The sequence below is a fragment of the Nannobrachium achirus genome, assembly GCF_963921795.1.
Source record: "Nannobrachium achirus genome assembly, chromosome: 23".
Taxonomy (NCBI): Eukaryota; Metazoa; Chordata; class Actinopteri; order Myctophiformes; family Myctophidae; genus Nannobrachium; species Nannobrachium achirus.
The window spans coordinates 46,513,167-46,531,885 of record NC_137830.1 but is presented as its reverse complement, the minus strand read 5'-3'; the positions used below and the strand labels follow the sequence as shown (position 1 = coordinate 46,531,885).

General features: G+C 41.0%; 1 protein-coding gene across 1 annotated transcript in view; it reads left to right on the top strand.

Annotated features, from left to right (window-relative positions):
* The window catches only part of LOC308308567 (RNA polymerase II-associated protein 3-like), a 9,555-nt gene extending 876 nt beyond the window's left edge, over positions 1 to 8,679 (top strand). Inside the window, exons 2-17 of the mRNA XM_080753985.1 lie at positions 1 to 137; positions 242 to 394; positions 475 to 591; positions 877 to 1,004; positions 1,207 to 1,328; positions 1,423 to 1,490; positions 2,119 to 2,247; positions 2,364 to 2,491; positions 3,055 to 3,176; positions 3,991 to 4,061; positions 6,720 to 6,812; positions 6,915 to 7,141; positions 7,255 to 7,450; positions 7,758 to 7,855; positions 8,057 to 8,157; positions 8,564 to 8,679. The exon at positions 1 to 137 is cut by the window's left edge and continues 22 nt beyond it. Coding sequence (XP_080610111.1) covers positions 1 to 137; positions 242 to 394; positions 475 to 591; positions 877 to 1,004; positions 1,207 to 1,328; positions 1,423 to 1,490; positions 2,119 to 2,247; positions 2,364 to 2,491; positions 3,055 to 3,176; positions 3,991 to 4,061; positions 6,720 to 6,812; positions 6,915 to 7,141; positions 7,255 to 7,450; positions 7,758 to 7,855; positions 8,057 to 8,157; positions 8,564 to 8,649 — 1,976 coding nt within the window. The 3' untranslated portion in view covers positions 8,650 to 8,679. The remainder of the gene's footprint in view (positions 138 to 241; positions 395 to 474; positions 592 to 876; positions 1,005 to 1,206; positions 1,329 to 1,422; positions 1,491 to 2,118; positions 2,248 to 2,363; positions 2,492 to 3,054; positions 3,177 to 3,990; positions 4,062 to 6,719; positions 6,813 to 6,914; positions 7,142 to 7,254; positions 7,451 to 7,757; positions 7,856 to 8,056; positions 8,158 to 8,563) is intronic.
* The last annotated feature ends 10,040 nt before the right edge of the window (positions 8,680 to 18,719 follow it).

The following is an 18,719-nucleotide window of genomic DNA, read 5'->3' as shown; positions in this document are numbered from 1 at the left end:
AAACTGTTGAGTTACAACTTCAAATGCGACAGAATGCAGAGGATGTACATGACTTCATGAGAGAACTGGGCGGTTGGGAAACTGATATAAAGAAGAAAGATGAGCAGCTGAGAACAGGAAACCTTGGAGAAATTCAGGTATGTTCCAGGCTTCCAGCCACCATCCATATTCAGGAGATATTAACATACAATTTAGTTTTCGTTAACCTAAGTTAAAACAGCATTCCATACCTTTATTGTAGAAAGATCTCCCCCCTGTGCGTAACAAGGATTACAAAAAGAAGAAAACTGCGAAGAAGAAGTCTGTGAGCAACGGTGATATAAAGACGGCCGAATCCAAGCAAACGTCAAGAATAAAGTCCTATGACTATAGCTCATGGGATAAATTTGACGTGGTAAGTGATTAAATAATTTATAAATGTGCAAAACTAAGAGAGGATGGACAAATTGACCACAGGCTTTTTACTGGTTGCAGAACAAGGCGTTGGAAGTGATGGATATGGATAAGGAAGATAGCCCTGGGGAATCAAATGACTCTGACTCGGAGGAAACCACCGTCGATCAGGAGAAGGCTCTGTCTGAGAAGGAAAAGGTATCAAGTGTTTGACTGTCTGCACTTCTTGAGAATACATTTACTCTATATGCTAATTAGAACTGGGTGATAGATTGATGTAATAATGCCATCATGATATGATAAATTGATATTTTGGGATTTGGGCCTAGGACTTTGGTTATCATAATATTGTCACATTATCAACGTCAATATATCGTATATAACGTACAGTAGTGATACTATTCTCCATCAAACAAAAAAAAATAGATTACACATGTTTTGTACTCTTCATCAAACTAAATTATATTACACATTTTTCCCAAGGGTAACAAGCTTTTCAAAGAAGGGAAATATGAGGATGCTATGGAGTGCTACTCCAAGGGGATGATTGCTGACCCTTATAATCCCATTCTTCCAACAAACCGTGCTGCCTGCTTCTACAGACAAAAAAAGTAAGACATTTACCTCCTTGACAGCTGCGTTCTGCCATGTTCGCATAGCCTCCTGTCTTTATTTCTGTCTATAAGGATGCGATGCTTACATCCTGAGCATATACAGCATGGAACTGAAAGGCAAAGAATGTACAGAGAGAATGTGTGTACTCAGTCAGGCTTTTATCCTATGAGTCGGTGGTGAGAATTTTGTATGCTCTAGGTATGCTGTTGCTGAGTCAGACTGCAACTTGGCGATTGCATTGGACAGCAAGTACTTGAAAGCGTTTGCACGAAGAGGTGCAACACGAGTCGCCCTGCAAAATTATGAAACTGCCTTAGAAGGTAAATATGTGTAAAGAGATACTTTTACAACAAGAGATACTTATGGTGGTCTATTAATAACTACTTAATGATATGAATGTCTTTACACACACAGATTATGAGATGGTTCTTAAGCTTGATCCTGGAAACCTGGAAGCTCAGAATGAAGTGAAGAAAATAAAAGTGAGTTCTGTGACACTGTCTTGCAGTTTGATCTCTGCTACCGTTCTCTCCCGACTCTCTACTAACCCTATTGTAATATATGCACGAGGCTTGACCCATTCCAGAATCTGTACATAATATCTTACTATACGTAATCTCTCTTAAGCTGTGTAATCATATAGATGTATTTTTTATGTACTTTTCTCCTTACCACATAATTATGTCCAGCATACTGTTTGTACCACATCTATTCTGTCTGTCTTACGCTTGCTTACTTCTTCTTGTTCTCCGAGCTTGCTGCTTGCTTGCAGAGGGGTAATTCAACTGAATGTCACCACCTCACAAGTAGTGATGTGTCGTTCATGAGTGATTCGTTCATAAGAATCGAATCATTAGCATGACTCGTTAACGATTCCCGGCGGCGAGCTGTACTCGTAATACGTAATAAAAACGCTCCCGCGATTGTGTTTTTCACGGGACGATCGCACTATGAACGAATCATTTGAACGGATCATTACCGTGAACGTGAACGAAATGATCCGTTCACTGAAATGAACGGGATTGCCCATCACTACTCACAAGAGGACGGCTTTTAGGATCATGATAGATGACTGCTAAATTACACTCGACTCCACCCCATTCTCCTCAGACCTTGATTGGTGTCAAATGTCCAAGTCAAGTCGCACAACCCGTGGAGGCCCCAGCAGTCGACCCCGAATATCAGAGCCTAATGGTGGACCAGCAGAAACGCCAGGAAGCAGTAGTACAGAAAGACAGGGTACGGTTTCCATACACCACTTTTAGCTTCCAGAGCAAAGCAAACCCATGCTGTTTCTCTAAAACCATTTTTATTTTTCGGTGACAGTTTTCATAGGTATTCCATTTTGCTTTCAGGGGAATGCCTATTTCAAAGAGGGAAAGTACGAGGCAGCAATAGAGTGCTACAGCAGAGGCATGGATGCAGACGCCACCAATGCTCTCTTACCTGCCAATCGAGCCATGGCCAATCTCAAGCTGGAGAGGTTAGAACTGTTACCTAAAGATGTGTCCTGTCCGTCTCTCTCACATTTATTTTCAGGCGTTCTGTGTGTCTGAAACGATGCCAAAATCTATTCTCTTCTCTGGAGTTTATCTCTCCTGCGGCATCAGAACAGCAAAACCGACGGGGCCACCCAGAAGCTCATCTAGTAGAGCACTTACCTTATGAATACTTTCCCTCAGCTGGACAGGTTTGAATCTGACCCACGGCCCTTTGCTTCATATCATATCATCCCCTCTGCTGCCTTTGCTGTCAAATAACATATATTAAACAGTATTTATATGTATTGTTCTTATTAACGTATTCTGTTTTTATGCACGTTTATCTTGCACTCAGGGATTTTAGTTGTTATATTATGTCTCATTCTTTTTTGTTTTTACCTTGTTCTTGGGGGGAGCAACATTTAATGTTGCTGTGTAGAATGGCTGGAATGTCAGATGAGTACTGGAAATCGCTGTCTGGTGATGAACCTTTAGTAGTTCTAGTCCAAAGGTGACTATTATAAACTTGATTGACTGATATGTTGTGTTCCTTTGTGTCTCCCAGGTATAAGGAGGCGGAGGAGGACTGCAGTAAAGCAATATCCCTGGACAGAACCTATTCCAAGGCATTTGCCCGCAGAGCAACAGCAAGAGTTGCTCTAGGCAGGCTCCTAGAGGCCAAAGAAGGTACTGCATATGACATCAGCCATTAAAGTTATACCATGTAACTTTTTTTATAAAACAAATCTTAAAATTGTCCTAACTGTTAAATCGCTAAAGTTTTAGAACACCCACTCCGTTATTTTCAGCTTCTAAAGCCTTCTCTTTATATGTTTTCTATGATCCTGTCCGGGGACCGGATTTCGCGGAAAAATGACGTAATTTGCATCATCCGTATACGTTGTGTATACGTTGGCCAATCACATTGCGGATCATACACACATGATACACTACCGGCCAATTACAGTGCATCTTGCGTCTCTTCAGGAAATGGCTTGCTTCAACAGCTTTGTTTACGCTGGTCTAGAAGTCTAGCATGTAACTCCCCAACCGCTGCTCGTAGAGGGACACGAGAGACCTCTATGGATGCGTCTCGGCGAGGCGGGGCGGACGCGGTGGTCTGAAAGCCCGGTCCGCGGCGAAAAACGGCAGAAAAAAGCAGACGCGATCGCGGTTTGCTATACTGCTACAGACCACTAGTTGAGCAACTTACACAGTATAGCTTTAAGATACACTGCTACTTACATTCACTTGTTTTTAATGGAAACAGAAAGTCTGCACGTAATGTAACACAATTTACAATTTAGGCATTTAGCAGACTCTTTATCCAGAGAGTCTGCTAACACTTATTGAGAACATTGTTGCATGCAAATTCATGCAAATTCTGACTAGGGTACAAATGTAACCGGGTTCATTTGGTTGCATTAGTACCGAATAAATTAACCCTAAGGATTTTACAGTGTAGTCACCATCTTTTGTAAATGTCGATTTTGTTTGACAGATTTCCAGGAGGTGTTGAAACTGGAACCTGGGAACAAGCAGGCACGGAATGAGCTCCAGAAAATTACGATTGTATGTATAAATATTTGTACATCTAATAATCTGTTTATTGACTGCCAAGGCCCGAGTTTCCCGAGTTATTACAGTAGTCCCAGGCTGCCAGAGCCCGAGTTTCCCGAGTTGGAAGCCATTTTGAAAAAAAAAAAAAAAAATCAATTTTTTTTTTATAAAAAAAATTCTAAAAATGCCTCAAATGTATTAGGCATTTCGCTCCTCTCCGCGACGCGGTTAGGGTTTTAATCAAGTGAATCAATAATATTATACTATTAAACTGCGGTCGCCCCCGCGACAGCTTGTTGTGTATGAAGCCTGTGTTATACTTCGTCATACGACGGTGTTGCACGTGAGCGAAGTAGGGAAATGTCAAAACTTGTGACCAGGTACAATGAACTGTAGCATACATTGACCATGATTAGGCTTTAGAGTAAAGATCCAAACGAATGAAAATAAAATACTGGGCTCCCTGTTCCACTATCTCTAAATGAGTATGAATGGAGGAATTAGGGGGACTATGTGTATTGTCAAAAACATTAAAGGTGAACAAGTTATTTATCACCTGTGAATATATGAAGACATTAATGGTTTGTTAACAATGAGTAGCCTGTATCCTCTATGAATGAATATACAGACTAGACGGTATTTGATCTATACACAATGTAGGCCTATATATCAATTAATGAATGCACTAGAAACCTACATGAGTTGAATACTTTCAACTTCATGCAAATCATGCACAGAAAGGTGGTTTTATTTAGGCTGCTCAATTAACAATGTTTAACAAAGACACAGGTAAATATTTAAAGGTAAATAGCCTACCTGACAATGTAAAGCTATTTTGCTATTTGAATAACATGATTATGTTGATGTATGTTCATTCATTAAGTCACTGGTGAGACTGTTTTGCTAGTCTATTGTTAACTAACTCTGAGCAAGTGCAGTTAGTATATTTTATTAAAGATTTGTCAACAATATTGCCAAAGCAACATTACTGTATTGCCTGGTAATACTAGCCTACTTTTTCTCCAGACCAAATGGCATTTTTATTTAAAAGGTTGTTCTAACATCTTGCCTCCTCCTATTAGTGTAAGTCAAGACATGCAATGTGCTACATTTCTGGTGTGAAATTTTGTTAACATAACTGTAAAGGTCCCACCCAAAAAGGTGCATGGAACCCCCCAAAATATACGCTGTTTTGTGCGGGAAAACAACAAAAATTCGGCGCGTACTCAAAAAAATTCGGCGCGTAAAAATTTCCCAGGGTTGGCAGGTCTGCTGTTTTGTAGAACCGTTTTTAAAGTTGCCCCAACTCGGGCCAAAATGGATAAATGAAAAGAAAATGGCAAAGCATGAACAATGCTGGACAAACTGTCTTTCAGTGCTGCTGCCAGCAAACAAAACAGAGCTTCCCCACACCCTGAATCACACACCTGTAGCCATCAGACCTGAGTGGCTGATTGCCAGGTGTCAATCGTCGTTGTCAATCGTTCCCTAGGTGATGGCCTGTTAATTAGTCAATAATTGTCAATTAGAGTCAATTGACCAGTCGCTATGCCCCTCCTAAAGCCGTCCTTGTCCAATGCCAAGTTAGCAACAGGTTACTAACGCAGCAGACTTGGCAAGCTGCCATGGCGGCACGCATCAGTGTACGCGAGTCTGGCTGCTAGATAGAGATGGGATTTATGGTTCTTTGAAGTGAACCGGATCTCTGAGATCTGTTCCTTTCAAAGAGCCGTTCAAAAGACTGGCTCATTTTAGTTACTGGTTACTTTGTAGATTTTGATTATGATTGTAAATCACTTCCACCCAAATAGGCCTATACATTTTGGCCATTGGATACATTTCTGGCATTTGAAAATAGGTGATCTACAAGCTCACAATGTGTCACGTTGCGATGCATTGTGAGCTTGTAGATCGCCTATTTGCAAATGATTTTTCTACATTTTACTCATTGGAAAACCTGTGAAACAGGACATTCTGCATAATGAGTACGTTCTAATATTGATACCAATACTATTTTACTTTTACTCAAGTACATTAATAACATTCCAAACTTGATTGCAGTATTGATATGTTTACCTAAGTAAAGAAATGTATTACTTTTCCCACCACTGTTCATTAGAAAGGAACGGCTCCCTACTGTGAACCGAATCATATCGTTCATTTCAAAGAGCCGTTCAAAAGACTCGATTCGTTCGCGAACGTCCCACCCACTCGCTCAGTGTCACAAACACTGAAACAAAAACAGGACGGATTGCACTGACCTACACAAACCCACTGGAATAATTTAGGAGCACTTCATGAGAAAATATAACTGGTAACACTTGTGTACTGTATGTTAATCTGACTTTAGTATAGGCTATTGTTTTCTTCCTGGACGTGCGTTTGTGGCAGGTTAGTCTGCAGCCGGGTGCTATTGCTGCACGCCGCCATGGCAGCTTGCCAAGGCACCCGCCTTAGTAACCTGTCGCTAAACGTGGCATTGGGCAAGCACGGGTTTAGGAGGGGCATAGCGACTGGTCAATTATGACTCTGGCCGTCACAACACCTAGATGTCAAATATAATAATGCATATCATAATTACTTAATAAACAACATTCTTCATTTGCGAAGCTGACTTTAAAGCCTTAATCCTACATAGATCATTGATCTTCCACTATTATCTCTCTGTAGGACATGGGAGACAGTGGTCTCTTGGCAACACAGGACAACATACCGAGGAGAACAATCCAGCCCATCAACAAACCACCTCACTTGCAGTCAACCGTGAGTAACCCATTGTTTGACTTACCAAGCATTTTTTGTTTTTTTTTAGTTTTTTAGAAGACAGGCTGGAGTTGACTGTGAACGCCTTTCATTTGTCACCAGAAACCACTGAGGAGAATTGATATTGAGGAAGTGAGTGGAAAGATCTCTGTGCCCAAAGGCGAGGAGGCTTCAGGTGTATCGGCAGCCGGGTCCCAAAACCCTACATGTTCCTTCCAGGGCGTAGTGAGGGAGGGTCGGGATCAGTCCTCACCACTGTCGACGTCCCCCATTGCTAAGATGCTAAAGATTGAGGAAATCACAGAACTCCCTGCACGGTCACCCGTCAAGTAAGTGGTGCCATATGCCATTGATTAAAAAGGCTCCTTACCACTCTAAAAACAGACCGTTTTATCAGATTTTACAACGTTGATCATTGATGCTTTCTTTGTTCTTTGCCCAGGGTTCCCGAGGACGATAATGTTGGAGGACGGCAGGAAAAACCAAGGAAGGAGCAAGTCAGTGGTCCACCAGAGACTCCCAGTGCACCCTCAAAAGAAGCAGAGGTCGTCCCACCTCCTCCCAGCAACAGCTTCCAGCTTGAATCTGACCTCAGGAAGATTGGAAATCAGCCTGAAATGATTTATAAATATCTGAGGGTGAGCGCTGACCAGAGGCGTCAATTGGGTATGCCAAGGTATGGCAGCTGCCAGCTGCCATACCTTGGCTACAAGGGGAAAACAATTAAATGTACTTCTTAAAATAAATTCATCATGCCTGTTGCTAAGGTATGGCAACACGACTGGTGTCTTGCACGCGCGAAGGCGAGCATGCAAGACACCAGTCATGCTGCCATACCTTAGCTTTTGCTGAACTGACGCCACTGGCGCTGACCAGGTCCAACAAACCTAACCTGTGAATATAATCCTTTGTTTTGTCTTTTTTTCTTTTTCTGTTGGTTTCCAGCAAATAAATCCAGCGGCGTATGCAAAGATATTTCAGACTTCCCTCGAACCTGACATTCTCAGTCAGCTAGTGCACACTATGCATGTTTTCTTCACCAAGTGAGTACCGTTATAAACCTTGTCCCTTTGTCTAGATCTTGCCCATGCACATATGTATTAGTTATTAGTTGTTATTATTAGTGTTGAGGCTGGTACAAATGAATGGAAATGTTTACTCTTGTATGAAAGTTTATCTGCTAGTGTCCAGCACTTTTAGTATGACATAATACACAATAATAATAAAACTCAACTCTACTTCAGGAATGAAACACCAACACACATACTGGAGATCCTCAGGAGTCTAGCGAGTGTGAGACGCTTCGACATGGCAGTCATGTTCATGTCCTCCGGAGAGAAGAAAGGTGCTGTCTTGTTCAACTGTTGCTTGCAATGACCAGCAGCAATTTATCTTATTAAAGGACCACCATTTTCATATAATTGGTCCTCACTAATGCTCATTATAAGATGGTACCATTTCTACTCACTCTGTGTCTGTAGACAGGTTTGCTCATTTCAAACAAGATTTCACACTTTATTTTTTTATTAATGCAATAACATTGGCTTCTATTACAACATTCTAACTTTCCAAGAAGAGAAAGGATGTGCGTCTTTTTAGCTTGGATTCCCCACTGATGTAATTGAACTGTCCATAGCCCACCAGTTAATTGCACCGAGTGAATTGTGCCATCTTATAATGACCAATTATATGAAGAAATTGTTGAAACGCACCTTTAAACATTATTGGATTTCTCTTTTTTTTTCTTCCAGTTCTGCAAGAACTGTTTGACTTCCTTCACCAAGCTGACCTGGACAGATCATCCGTTGCATCCTTACGAAATAAATACGGCGTGTGACACTTGGGATTTCACTGGCATCTAGTTATCTTGTTCAGCATAACGTCTGGGAGCTACCAGGGATGCCAAGCCATCACAACTAGTTTGTTTATTTCAGAAGTATCTGATGAGGAGAAGGAACACGCACCTCCAAACCAAACCCAGGCAGGTGCTTAGCAGAGAACTGAATGACTTACAAAAGGAAAAAATCTGCTCACACACAAAAAAGACTCCAGTTGAAACGTGATCTGGTCACGCAGGCACTTATGCCCTTTGTGTGCGAGCTCATCATTTAATTTTATTTCAAAAGTACCCAATTTGTTCTGAGCGTGCAGATGTTTGTCTTATTTTTATGGTTCATGAAGAAACAGATTGGTCTGTGCACACTTGTAGTCTTGTTTGAATGTTCTCATTTGACCCACCTGAGCTGTGTGTAATTTGGGTGTTGGGAGTGTTTCATTACAGTACATTTAGTTTGTTGTTGGAAATACACCCCACTGAATTACAAATAAAAATATTTTTTTGGTATCTGTGTATGTAAGTGTGTGTGAGAGAGAGAGTAAAACATACCCCAGATCTTTATTGAATTCCATGTTTTGCTGAAAGTGCAATATATATTTATGTAATGAAGAGGTCTAAGTAACACATAAATTTTTTCTGCTTTATTTTTGGTTGAGAGATGCAGGAAAGGCGAAAGAGGGCATTACGGGCAGCAGAGTCTCGAAAGTAAATATACAGATCCATCTAAAAAATATATATATTGTGTAAAAAGCATTGCAGATGCCATAGCACCCCAAATCATAAAGGACTGCGGAAACTTCCCACTGGCAATTCAGAAGGTTGACATTTCTCTATTATAAATCCTTGTTTTGAGTGGTCTCGTGTAATATAGTAATATTTTGAAATATAGACTTTTGATATTCATGAGCTGCCATAAAAATGTTCAATTTTAACAAAAAAGGTTTGGAAAAATTCACTGAATGTGCAATGTATCTAGAATATATGAAAGTTTAAGGAAAATATACTTTTACACAATATATATATATTTTTTTAGATGGATCTGTATATCTAAAAGTATCATGGAGGGAAAAAAACAAGCGATGTTTTTTCCATTTTCTTCTCAGCAGCCACACCAGTGAGGGTCTGTGATAAAGAGACCATAAATGCCAGGTTAAAATTCAGTCAAGGTCTGCTCAACACAAAATAAGTTGCATATCGTCGTTGTCAGGTAGAAACCTTGTATCTCCAAGTTTCAAATGTGTACGTTCTTTCGCAAAGTAAAGCCCTGCTTCATCATACAAGGCCGTCTTACAAAAGTAGTGAAAACAGCAGATCTACAAGCACACAACGCCTCGCACCCGTTGTGTGCTTGTAGATCGGCTGTTTTCACTAGTTTAAATCATTTTTTAAATGATAAATGCAAACCAAACGGTTTTGTACATACAAGGTTTTCACCCGACAACGACGATATGAAATCTGGTGGAAAATGGTGGCCTACCATATACACTGATGGTCTCGTTGACTACTGCCGTCTGTCCAGTCAAAGTGTTCTGTGCCTGACAGCTGATGAACCCTGTGTCCACGTAGTGATTGATGGATATGTCGATCACCCTTCCGGTCATGCGTCTGCCGTACACACTCCAGGTGTAGCTGCATGAAGGGCTGCACTCAGCCGTGCACGTAAAGCTGGCCTCGACCCCCACTTCAATGGCATCTGGTCCTGAGATGGACACGTTCAGTGGCCCATCTGTAATGACAGATAACGAGCTTGTAGATCTGCTATTTTTGAAAAATCTTGAAAATTTGAATTTTGACCCGATTCTATAAGTGTCTTTTGAATCCTTCTAAGATTTTTTTGAAAAACCTATATTTCTATGTCAGCAATCTGGCTAGCAATCGTCAAAGAAAAGGTCCTTTTCACTTAACTGGAGCTCAGTTAGTCTGTTCTTGAGAGACTACTGTGTCAGTGGTTCTCAAACCTTTTCATGTGAAGGACCCCCAAAATGATATGTATTTGTCCACGGACCCCCATCTCAAAATATTTAGTTCCAGGGACCACCCAGAAGCAAAATTTGAGTTACAAACGTTCGCTTAAAAAATACATTATATTCAAAGATTTGCACCCATTTTCACGACTTTTTCAAAAATAGCAGATCTACAAGCTCACAGTGCGGCACTCGGTGCCGCGCTGTGAGCTTGTATATCTGCTATTTTTCAATAGTTAAAGCAGTCAATAATTCTAGGCCTAAATGGGTTACAGGAACAAAATCATGACCTTGGAAAATACTTAAACTACGTATTGCCATTTATGTGCCCATCTCAGCCTTTTTTCAAGGACCCCCAGTTCGATATGCATTAGGCCACACAGGCCCCCATTTGATGTGATGTTTTTAGTTGTTTTTTTTTTTTTTATCTCTGAGACCCCAATATAGCTCAGTGGTAATTCAATTCTGAGAATGTACAAATGGAACCAAGTGGGTCCATTTGGTTCCTCGTACTCGTCTTCTTCCGCTTTTCCGGTCAGGGTCCGGGTCGCGGGGGCAGTATCCTCAGCAGGGAAGCCCAGACAGTCCTCTCCCCAGCCACTTCCACCAGCTCCTCCGGGGGGATCCCGAGGCGTTCCCAGGCCAGCTGAGAGATATAATCTCTCCAGCGTGTTCTGGGTCGACCCCGAGGTCTCCTCCCGGTTGTTGTAATTTAGTCGAGGACCCCTGAAACCCCTCGAGGACTTGTGGTGCTCCTGGAACCCATCTCACCTACAGTAGGCAGTTTGTGTGTGGCGCTCAAATGATCTTTCGAGGGCCTAACCTTTAAACAAAACATTTGTCTTTGCACAGAATTAGCTTACCAGGTATAATCACTGTAGTTTCAACCTTGTTTTTCTTCTTTGTCACAGAGTTGTATGCAACACAGGTGAGGTCTGCTTGGTTTGGAGGAACCACTGGTGTGAAAGATAAAGAAGCGTTCAAGGCGATCTTCCTGTCATTGTAGTACCAGCTGTAGGAACAGGCAGGATAGCAGTCGGCTGAGCATTTCAGGGCTGTGGTTGATCCAGAGAATACAACTAGTTTCTTGCCCACTGGACCACTGTTGTATATAATTGCCATCTTCTGGGGCCCAACTGGGAAATGGAAGCCAAATGTCACAGTTAATCAACAGCGCTTTCCCCCCCATTTGTTAGATTAGTTTTCTGTTATTCCAGTGTAGAGTTTATACGTGTACTCACAATTCACTTTTACTTCATATCCATATGACTTGAAGGACACCCCCCTTTCAGTGACTTCAAATTGGTACATTCCACTGTCTGACTGCATGAGGGGGCTAAAGGTCAGTGTGGTGTTGTAGACAGAGAGATGAACTCGGTTGGACACAGGTATGGGGACACCATCTTTTAACCATGTTATGGAGCCTGGGTTCTGTGAGCCCACACACTGCAGAGAGAAAGACTGACCAGCCACTGGTAGGATATGGGACGCAGGACGCACAGAAAGATCTAGACAAAGGACATTTATAATGAAGTGATTTACTGTGAATTATAAAGCAGGGGGAGAGTCTACACGTTCAACATTTGTGAAAGTGAATGTGCAGCGTTTTAGAATCATTGTTAAATACTTTTTCACACTTACTTGCCACTGGTAGTTGTAGGCTTGTGGCAATAAACATGTCTGAGGCGGTGTTGTGAGCCTCGCAGACCAGTGTTTCATTGTCATCTCCATGACTTGGTTTGACTGAAATAGTGGGTCCTTGTGAGGTTCTCAAAACCTCTCCTTTCCGTTTAACCATCCATGTATAGTTACAGGAGGGGTAGCAGTCAGCAGAGCAGGTAAAAGTGGAAGCAACTCCAACGAACAGCTCAGTTGGACCGATGATCTTTATGTTAGATAGTCCAACTGCAAAGTACAGGGATTTTTATTATTTTAATAGCTATATATACAGTAGGCCTATATACTGCATTTATTTAACTTAAAATGTTATCAGATTTCTGAATGACAGTGTTACTGTAGGCTAGAATGCAATAATACCTGCCACCTGTAGTGTCTTATGGACAGTCACTGATCTTCCTATGGTAGGGTTCACTGCTATGCAGGTCAGGACTTGTGGTGCTACGCGAACAGTGAGATGCAGGTTCAGTTCAGGTCCATGGGAAGTCACATTGTCCCTGATCCAGGTGAACGTGCAGTTTGGGAAGCATTGGGCTGAGCACTGAAACTCATATTGAACTCCCACAGTCACTGTGTCTGGCCCATTGATCTTCACTGATGTAGGCCCACCTGTGTACAAAGGTAGAATATCTTATCAATTCATTCACTATTCGATTAGAATAGTTTAAGAAGTCAATCTAGATGTTCTAATAAATTCAACTGCTTGATTTCTTGTGTGTATTTTAGCCAATAAATGTTATCTTATAGATGTTTCATTATCCCACTACAGATTCGATCTGTGCATACTGCATACTCACAATTCACTTCTACTTTGTATCCCACTGTCTTGAACGTCACACCACTTTCTGTGACTTGACATTGGTACATTCCACTGTCCGGCTTATTGAGGGGGCTAAAGGTCAGAGTGGTGTTGTAGACAGAGAGATGGACTCTGTTGGACACAGGTATGGGGACACCATCTTTCAGCCATGTTATGGAGCCTGTGTTCTGTGAGCCCACACACTGCAGAGAGAAAGACTGACCAGCCACTGGTAGGATATGGGACGCAGGACGCACAGTAACGCCTAGTGAAAGGAAAAGTATAATGAAAAGTGAATTGCAGAGAATCAGAAAGAAAATGTTGACAGATCAGAATGTGAATTTCAGGCATAATGTCTTCCCCAAAAGTGAATATGCAACATTTTAGAATGCAATGCTTCAATTTCCATTTAATCATTCTGTCTGAAACACTTTTAAAATGTATTTTTTCCCACACTTACTTGTCACTGCTAGTTGTAGAATTTTGGCAAGAAACATGCCTGAGGCGGTGTTGTGAGCCTCACAGACTAGTGTTTCATTGTCATCTCCATGACTTGGTTTGACTGAAATAGTGGGTCCTTCTGAGGTTCTCAAAACCTCTCCTTTCCGTTTAACCTTCCATGTATAGTTACAGGAGGGGTAGCAGTCAGCAGAGCAGGTAAAATTTAATTGAACTCCAACGAAAAGCTCAGTTGGACCGATGATCTTTATGTTAGATAGTCCAACTGCAAAGTTCAGGAAAAAATACACTATTATAATTGATTTATTTAAAATATACGTACAGTATATCTATATTACTAAGTTAAAAGTTTCTGAAATGTCTGAATAACAGTATGATGTACAATAGATTACAGTGCTATACTACCTGTCACCTGCAATGAACTTGTTGAAATCTCTTTTAGTTATACTTTTTTAGATGTATTTCGTCACACTTACTTGTAACTGATAGTTGAAGGCTCGTAGAAATAAACATGCTAGAGGCGGTGTTGTGAGCCTCGCAGACCAGTGTTTCATTGTCATCTCCATGACTTGGTTTGATTGAAATGGTGCTTCCTTGTGAGGTTCTCAAAACCTCTCTGTTCCGTTTAACCATCCATGTATAGTTACAGGAGGGGTAGCAGTCAGCAGAGCAGGTAAATGTTGAAGCAACCCCAACTAACAGTTCAGTTGGACCGGTGATCTTTATGTTAGATAGTCCAACTGCAAAGTTGAAGTTCAGGAAGATAAAGAAAAAATATAGGCTATTAATTCATTTATTATATTTTAAGGTTGGACACATTCTGAGTGAATTTTTCAGAGTGTTTCTGTATGATAAAGCAGGGGTTCCCACTTCCCAAACCTTTCCATACTAAGGAGCTGTAAATACTAGCCATAGTCTCTGGCTGCAGCTAAGCTATTCCAAAATAGCTTTCAAATAGAATTTAAAAAACCAAGCATTGCGAGATGTAAACTTGTTGATCAGTATTTTTTGTCATTTTTGCAAGATTTTCACAATAATAACATGGCCAAACTAAGGATGCCAGGTTGGAAGTGTTTAAACTGCCACAATAATCTTATGAATTGCAGTTCCATTTCAAATAGCACTTTCCATATTAATATCTTTGTTTTTATTACATTTTTAAATTCCCTCTCCTTTCAAATTGCCCACTCCCACCCACCCAATCTATAGTTTAGAGTGGAATACGACCGATCAGTTACGTGCATTGATCTTGTTCAAGTTATTGTTAGTTCTATGTCTTAGATGTATTTTCTCACACTCACATGACACCGGTAGTTGTAGGCTGGTGGCAATGAACATATCTGAGGCGGTGTTGTGAGCCTCACAGACTAGTGTTTCATTGTAAAGCCCGTGACTTGGTTTGACTGAAATAGTGGGTCCTTGTGAGGTTCTCAAAACATCTCCATTCCATTTAACCATCCATGTATAGTTACAGGAGGGGTAGCAGTCAGCAGAGCAGGTAAAATTGAAAGCAACTCCAACGAACAGCTCAGTTGGACCGATGATCTTTATGTTAGATAGTCCAACTGCAAAGTACAGGGATTTTTATTATTTTAATATATAGCTATATACAGTATATACTGCATTTATTTTACTTACATTTTTATCAGATTTCTGAATGACAGTGTTACTGTAGGCTAGAATGCAATAATACCTGCCACCTGTAGTGTCTTATGGACAGTCACTGATCTTCCTGTGGTAGGGTTCACTGCTATGCAGGTCAGGACTTGTGGTGCTACGCGAACAGTGAGATGCAGGTTCAGTTCTGGTCCATGGGAAGTCACATTGTCCCTGATCCAGGTGAACGTGCAGTTTGGGAAGCATTGGGCTGAGCACTGAAACTCATATTGAACTCCCACAGTCACTGTGTCTGGCCCATTGATCTTCACTGATGTAGGCCCATCTGTGTGGATAAGGGCAGAATAGCTTATCAGTTCATTCGCTATTACATTTGAATAGTTTAGAAAGTTAGCCTGCATGTCCTAACAAATTCAACTGCTGGATTTATTTTTGCCAATGTATCATGTCACATTATCCCACTATATGTATCTGTGTACTCACAATTCACTTCTACTTGGTGTCCGACTGACTTGATGGACAAACCACTTTCAGTGGCTTCACATTGGTACATTCCGCTGTCCGACTGCATGAGGGGGCTAAAGGTCAGTGTGGTGTTGTGGGCAGAGAGATGGATTCTGTTGGACACAGGTATGGGGACACCATCTTTTAGCCATGTTATGGGGGCTATGATCTGTGAGCCCACACACTGTAGAGAGAAAGACTGACCAGCTACTGGTGGGATATGGGACTCAGGGCGCACAGCAAGGTCTATGGAAACAAAATGATAATGAATATGAACACTAGTCAATTATCAGAATCAGCAGGGGAAAAAAAATGTACAATTCAGAATTTACTACGTGTGAATTTCAGACACAATTTCTTCAAAAGTGAATATGCAGCATCTTAGAATGAAACACTTTAATTTCAATGTAATCATTGTTACTTATACTTTTTAGATTTATTTATTCACACTTACATGACACTGATAGTTGTAGACTTGTGGCAAAGAACATGTCTGAGGCGGTGTTATGAGCCTCACAGACCAGTGTTTCATTGTGATCTCCGTGACGTGGTTTGATTGAAATAGTGTTTCCTTGCGAGGTACTCACAATCAGATCATTATTCCCTTTAACCATCCATGTGTAGCTACAGGACGGGTAGCAGTCAGCAGAGCAGGTAAAAGTGTAAGCAATTCCAACGAACAGCTCAGTCGGACCGGTGATCTTTATGTTAGATAGTCCAACTGCAAAGTTCAGGGATTTCTTTCTTGTTAATTATTCTTCAAATATAACTTAAAGGTTTAGAAGATTTCTGAATGACAGTATTACTGTAGAGTGCCATACTACCTGCCACCTGTAGTTTCTTATGGACAGTCACTGATCTTCCTGTGGTAGGATTCACTGCTATGCAGGTCAGGACTTGTGGTGCTACGCGAACAGTGAGATGCAGGTTCAGTTCTGGTCCATGGGAAGTCACATTGTCCCTGATCCAGGTGAACGTGCAGTTTGGGAAGCATTGGGCTGAGCACTGAAACTCATATTGAACTCCCACAGTCACTGTGTCTGGCCCATTGATCTTCACTGATGTAGGCCCACCTGTGTACAAGGTAGAATATCTTATCAATTCATTCACAATTACATTAGGTTAGTTTATTTCTAACGAACTCAACTGCTGGATTTATTGTTATTTTTCTTTTACAGTACATGTTCTCGTATACTGAATAGTAATTATCTGGTGTGCAGCTTATACGTGTACTCACTATTCACTTTTACTTGGTGTTCCAATGACTTGATGGGCACCCCAGTCTCAGTGACTTCACATCGGTACATTCCACTGTCTGACTGCATGAGGGGGCTAAAGGTCAGTGTGGTGTTGTAGACAGAGAGATGGACTCTGTTGGACACATGTATGGGGACACCATCTTTTAACCATGTTATGGAGCCTGGGTTCTCTGAGCCCACACACTGCAGAGAGAAAGACTGACCAGCTACAGGCAGTTCTTTGGATGCTGGACGCACAGAAATAGGGTCTAGGGAAAGGAACATTATAATGAAACGCAATAAATGCGTATGAAAACAAACGACTAGAGGTGAATTTCAAACATCACCGTCCCGTGAATAAATAAAAAGATTAATTAATCATATTAATAATAATGCTACATTTTAGAATTAAACACTTCCATCCAGCCATTTTCTGTCCACCACCAACTTACCAGTGACTGTCAGGATCCAGGTGGCATTAATAGTTGCTCCTGAGGCAGTGTTCTGGGCCTCACAGATCAAAGGTTTAGTGTGGCTGTAGTCACTGATCCTGACCTGTAGCTTGCTCTCCACAACCTTAATCACCCCCTTGTTGAATATGGGTGCCTGGATCTTGTCGCCATGAAAAATGTGTTTACCCAATGTCCATGTGTAGTTACAGGACGGAAAACAATCCACGAGGCATGTGAACTGGTAGGTCTCTCCCAACTTCACTGAGCGTGGGCCATAGATGTAAATATCGTGTACTCCTGCAACAAGATTTCAACATAGAGAGAGAGACCCTGATGAAGACCTTTTAGGTCGATATGCTATGGTCATAATTTGTTGGCTTGCTAAAGCAGAAATCCTTAATTTCTTCTTCAAAGACAGAGTGCCTTGGAATTCTTTTCTGTGCAAGTCTGCAGTCCACACAGTTTGGGAGCTAAAGCAGCACTTCTTTGAAATCTCTTTTTGTTCAAGATTTAAACATAATCAGTCTGACTGTATTCTAAGTTGACAATGACATGATTACATTGTATTTATTTTGAGGAACAAAAAAATCATTCTACACCAAACATCTCTTTGACTTTGTTGAAATCATTAATTGTTTTGTTGTCTCTCACTTACTTGCCACTGGTAGTTGTAGGCGGGTGGAAATGTACATGTCTGATGCACTGTTGTGAGCTTCACAGACCAGTGTTTCATGATCAAGCCCTTGATGTGGTTTGACTGAAATTGTGTTTCCTTGCGAGGTTCTCACAATCTCTTTATGATATGGGTGCTCAGTGATCCACTCAACAATCAATGTATAGTTACAGGAGGGGTAGCAGTCAGCAGAGCAGGTAAAATTTGAAGCAACTCCAGCGGTCAGCCAAGTTGGACCGGTGATCTTTATGTTGGATGGCCCAGCTGCAAAGTTCAGGAAATGTTTTTAGTTTTTTTCTTTTTTTTTCCTTTTTGCCAACTTAAAAGGTTCTGATATTTCTGAATGACGGTGGGATAGAGCAGTGGTTCCCAAACTTTTTAACTCATGACCCAAAAGAGATCTACAATCTCACAACGCATCGCAGCATTATGAGCTTGTAGATTATTTATTCATGGCAATGATGAGATGTTTTTCATTTTATTTATTAAATACTTTTGTAAAATGTAGTTGCTTTTAATTGATGAAAGGTTGTTGATTTTTTTGTTTAAACTTTTTAATTTGAAATCATCAATCATCAATAGGCCTATTTTTATTTTTTTATATAGAAAACAGGAAAAAAAGGTTTTTACTCACAACCCATAACAATTGGTCCGCGACCCAAAGAAGGGTCCCGGCCCACTGTTTGG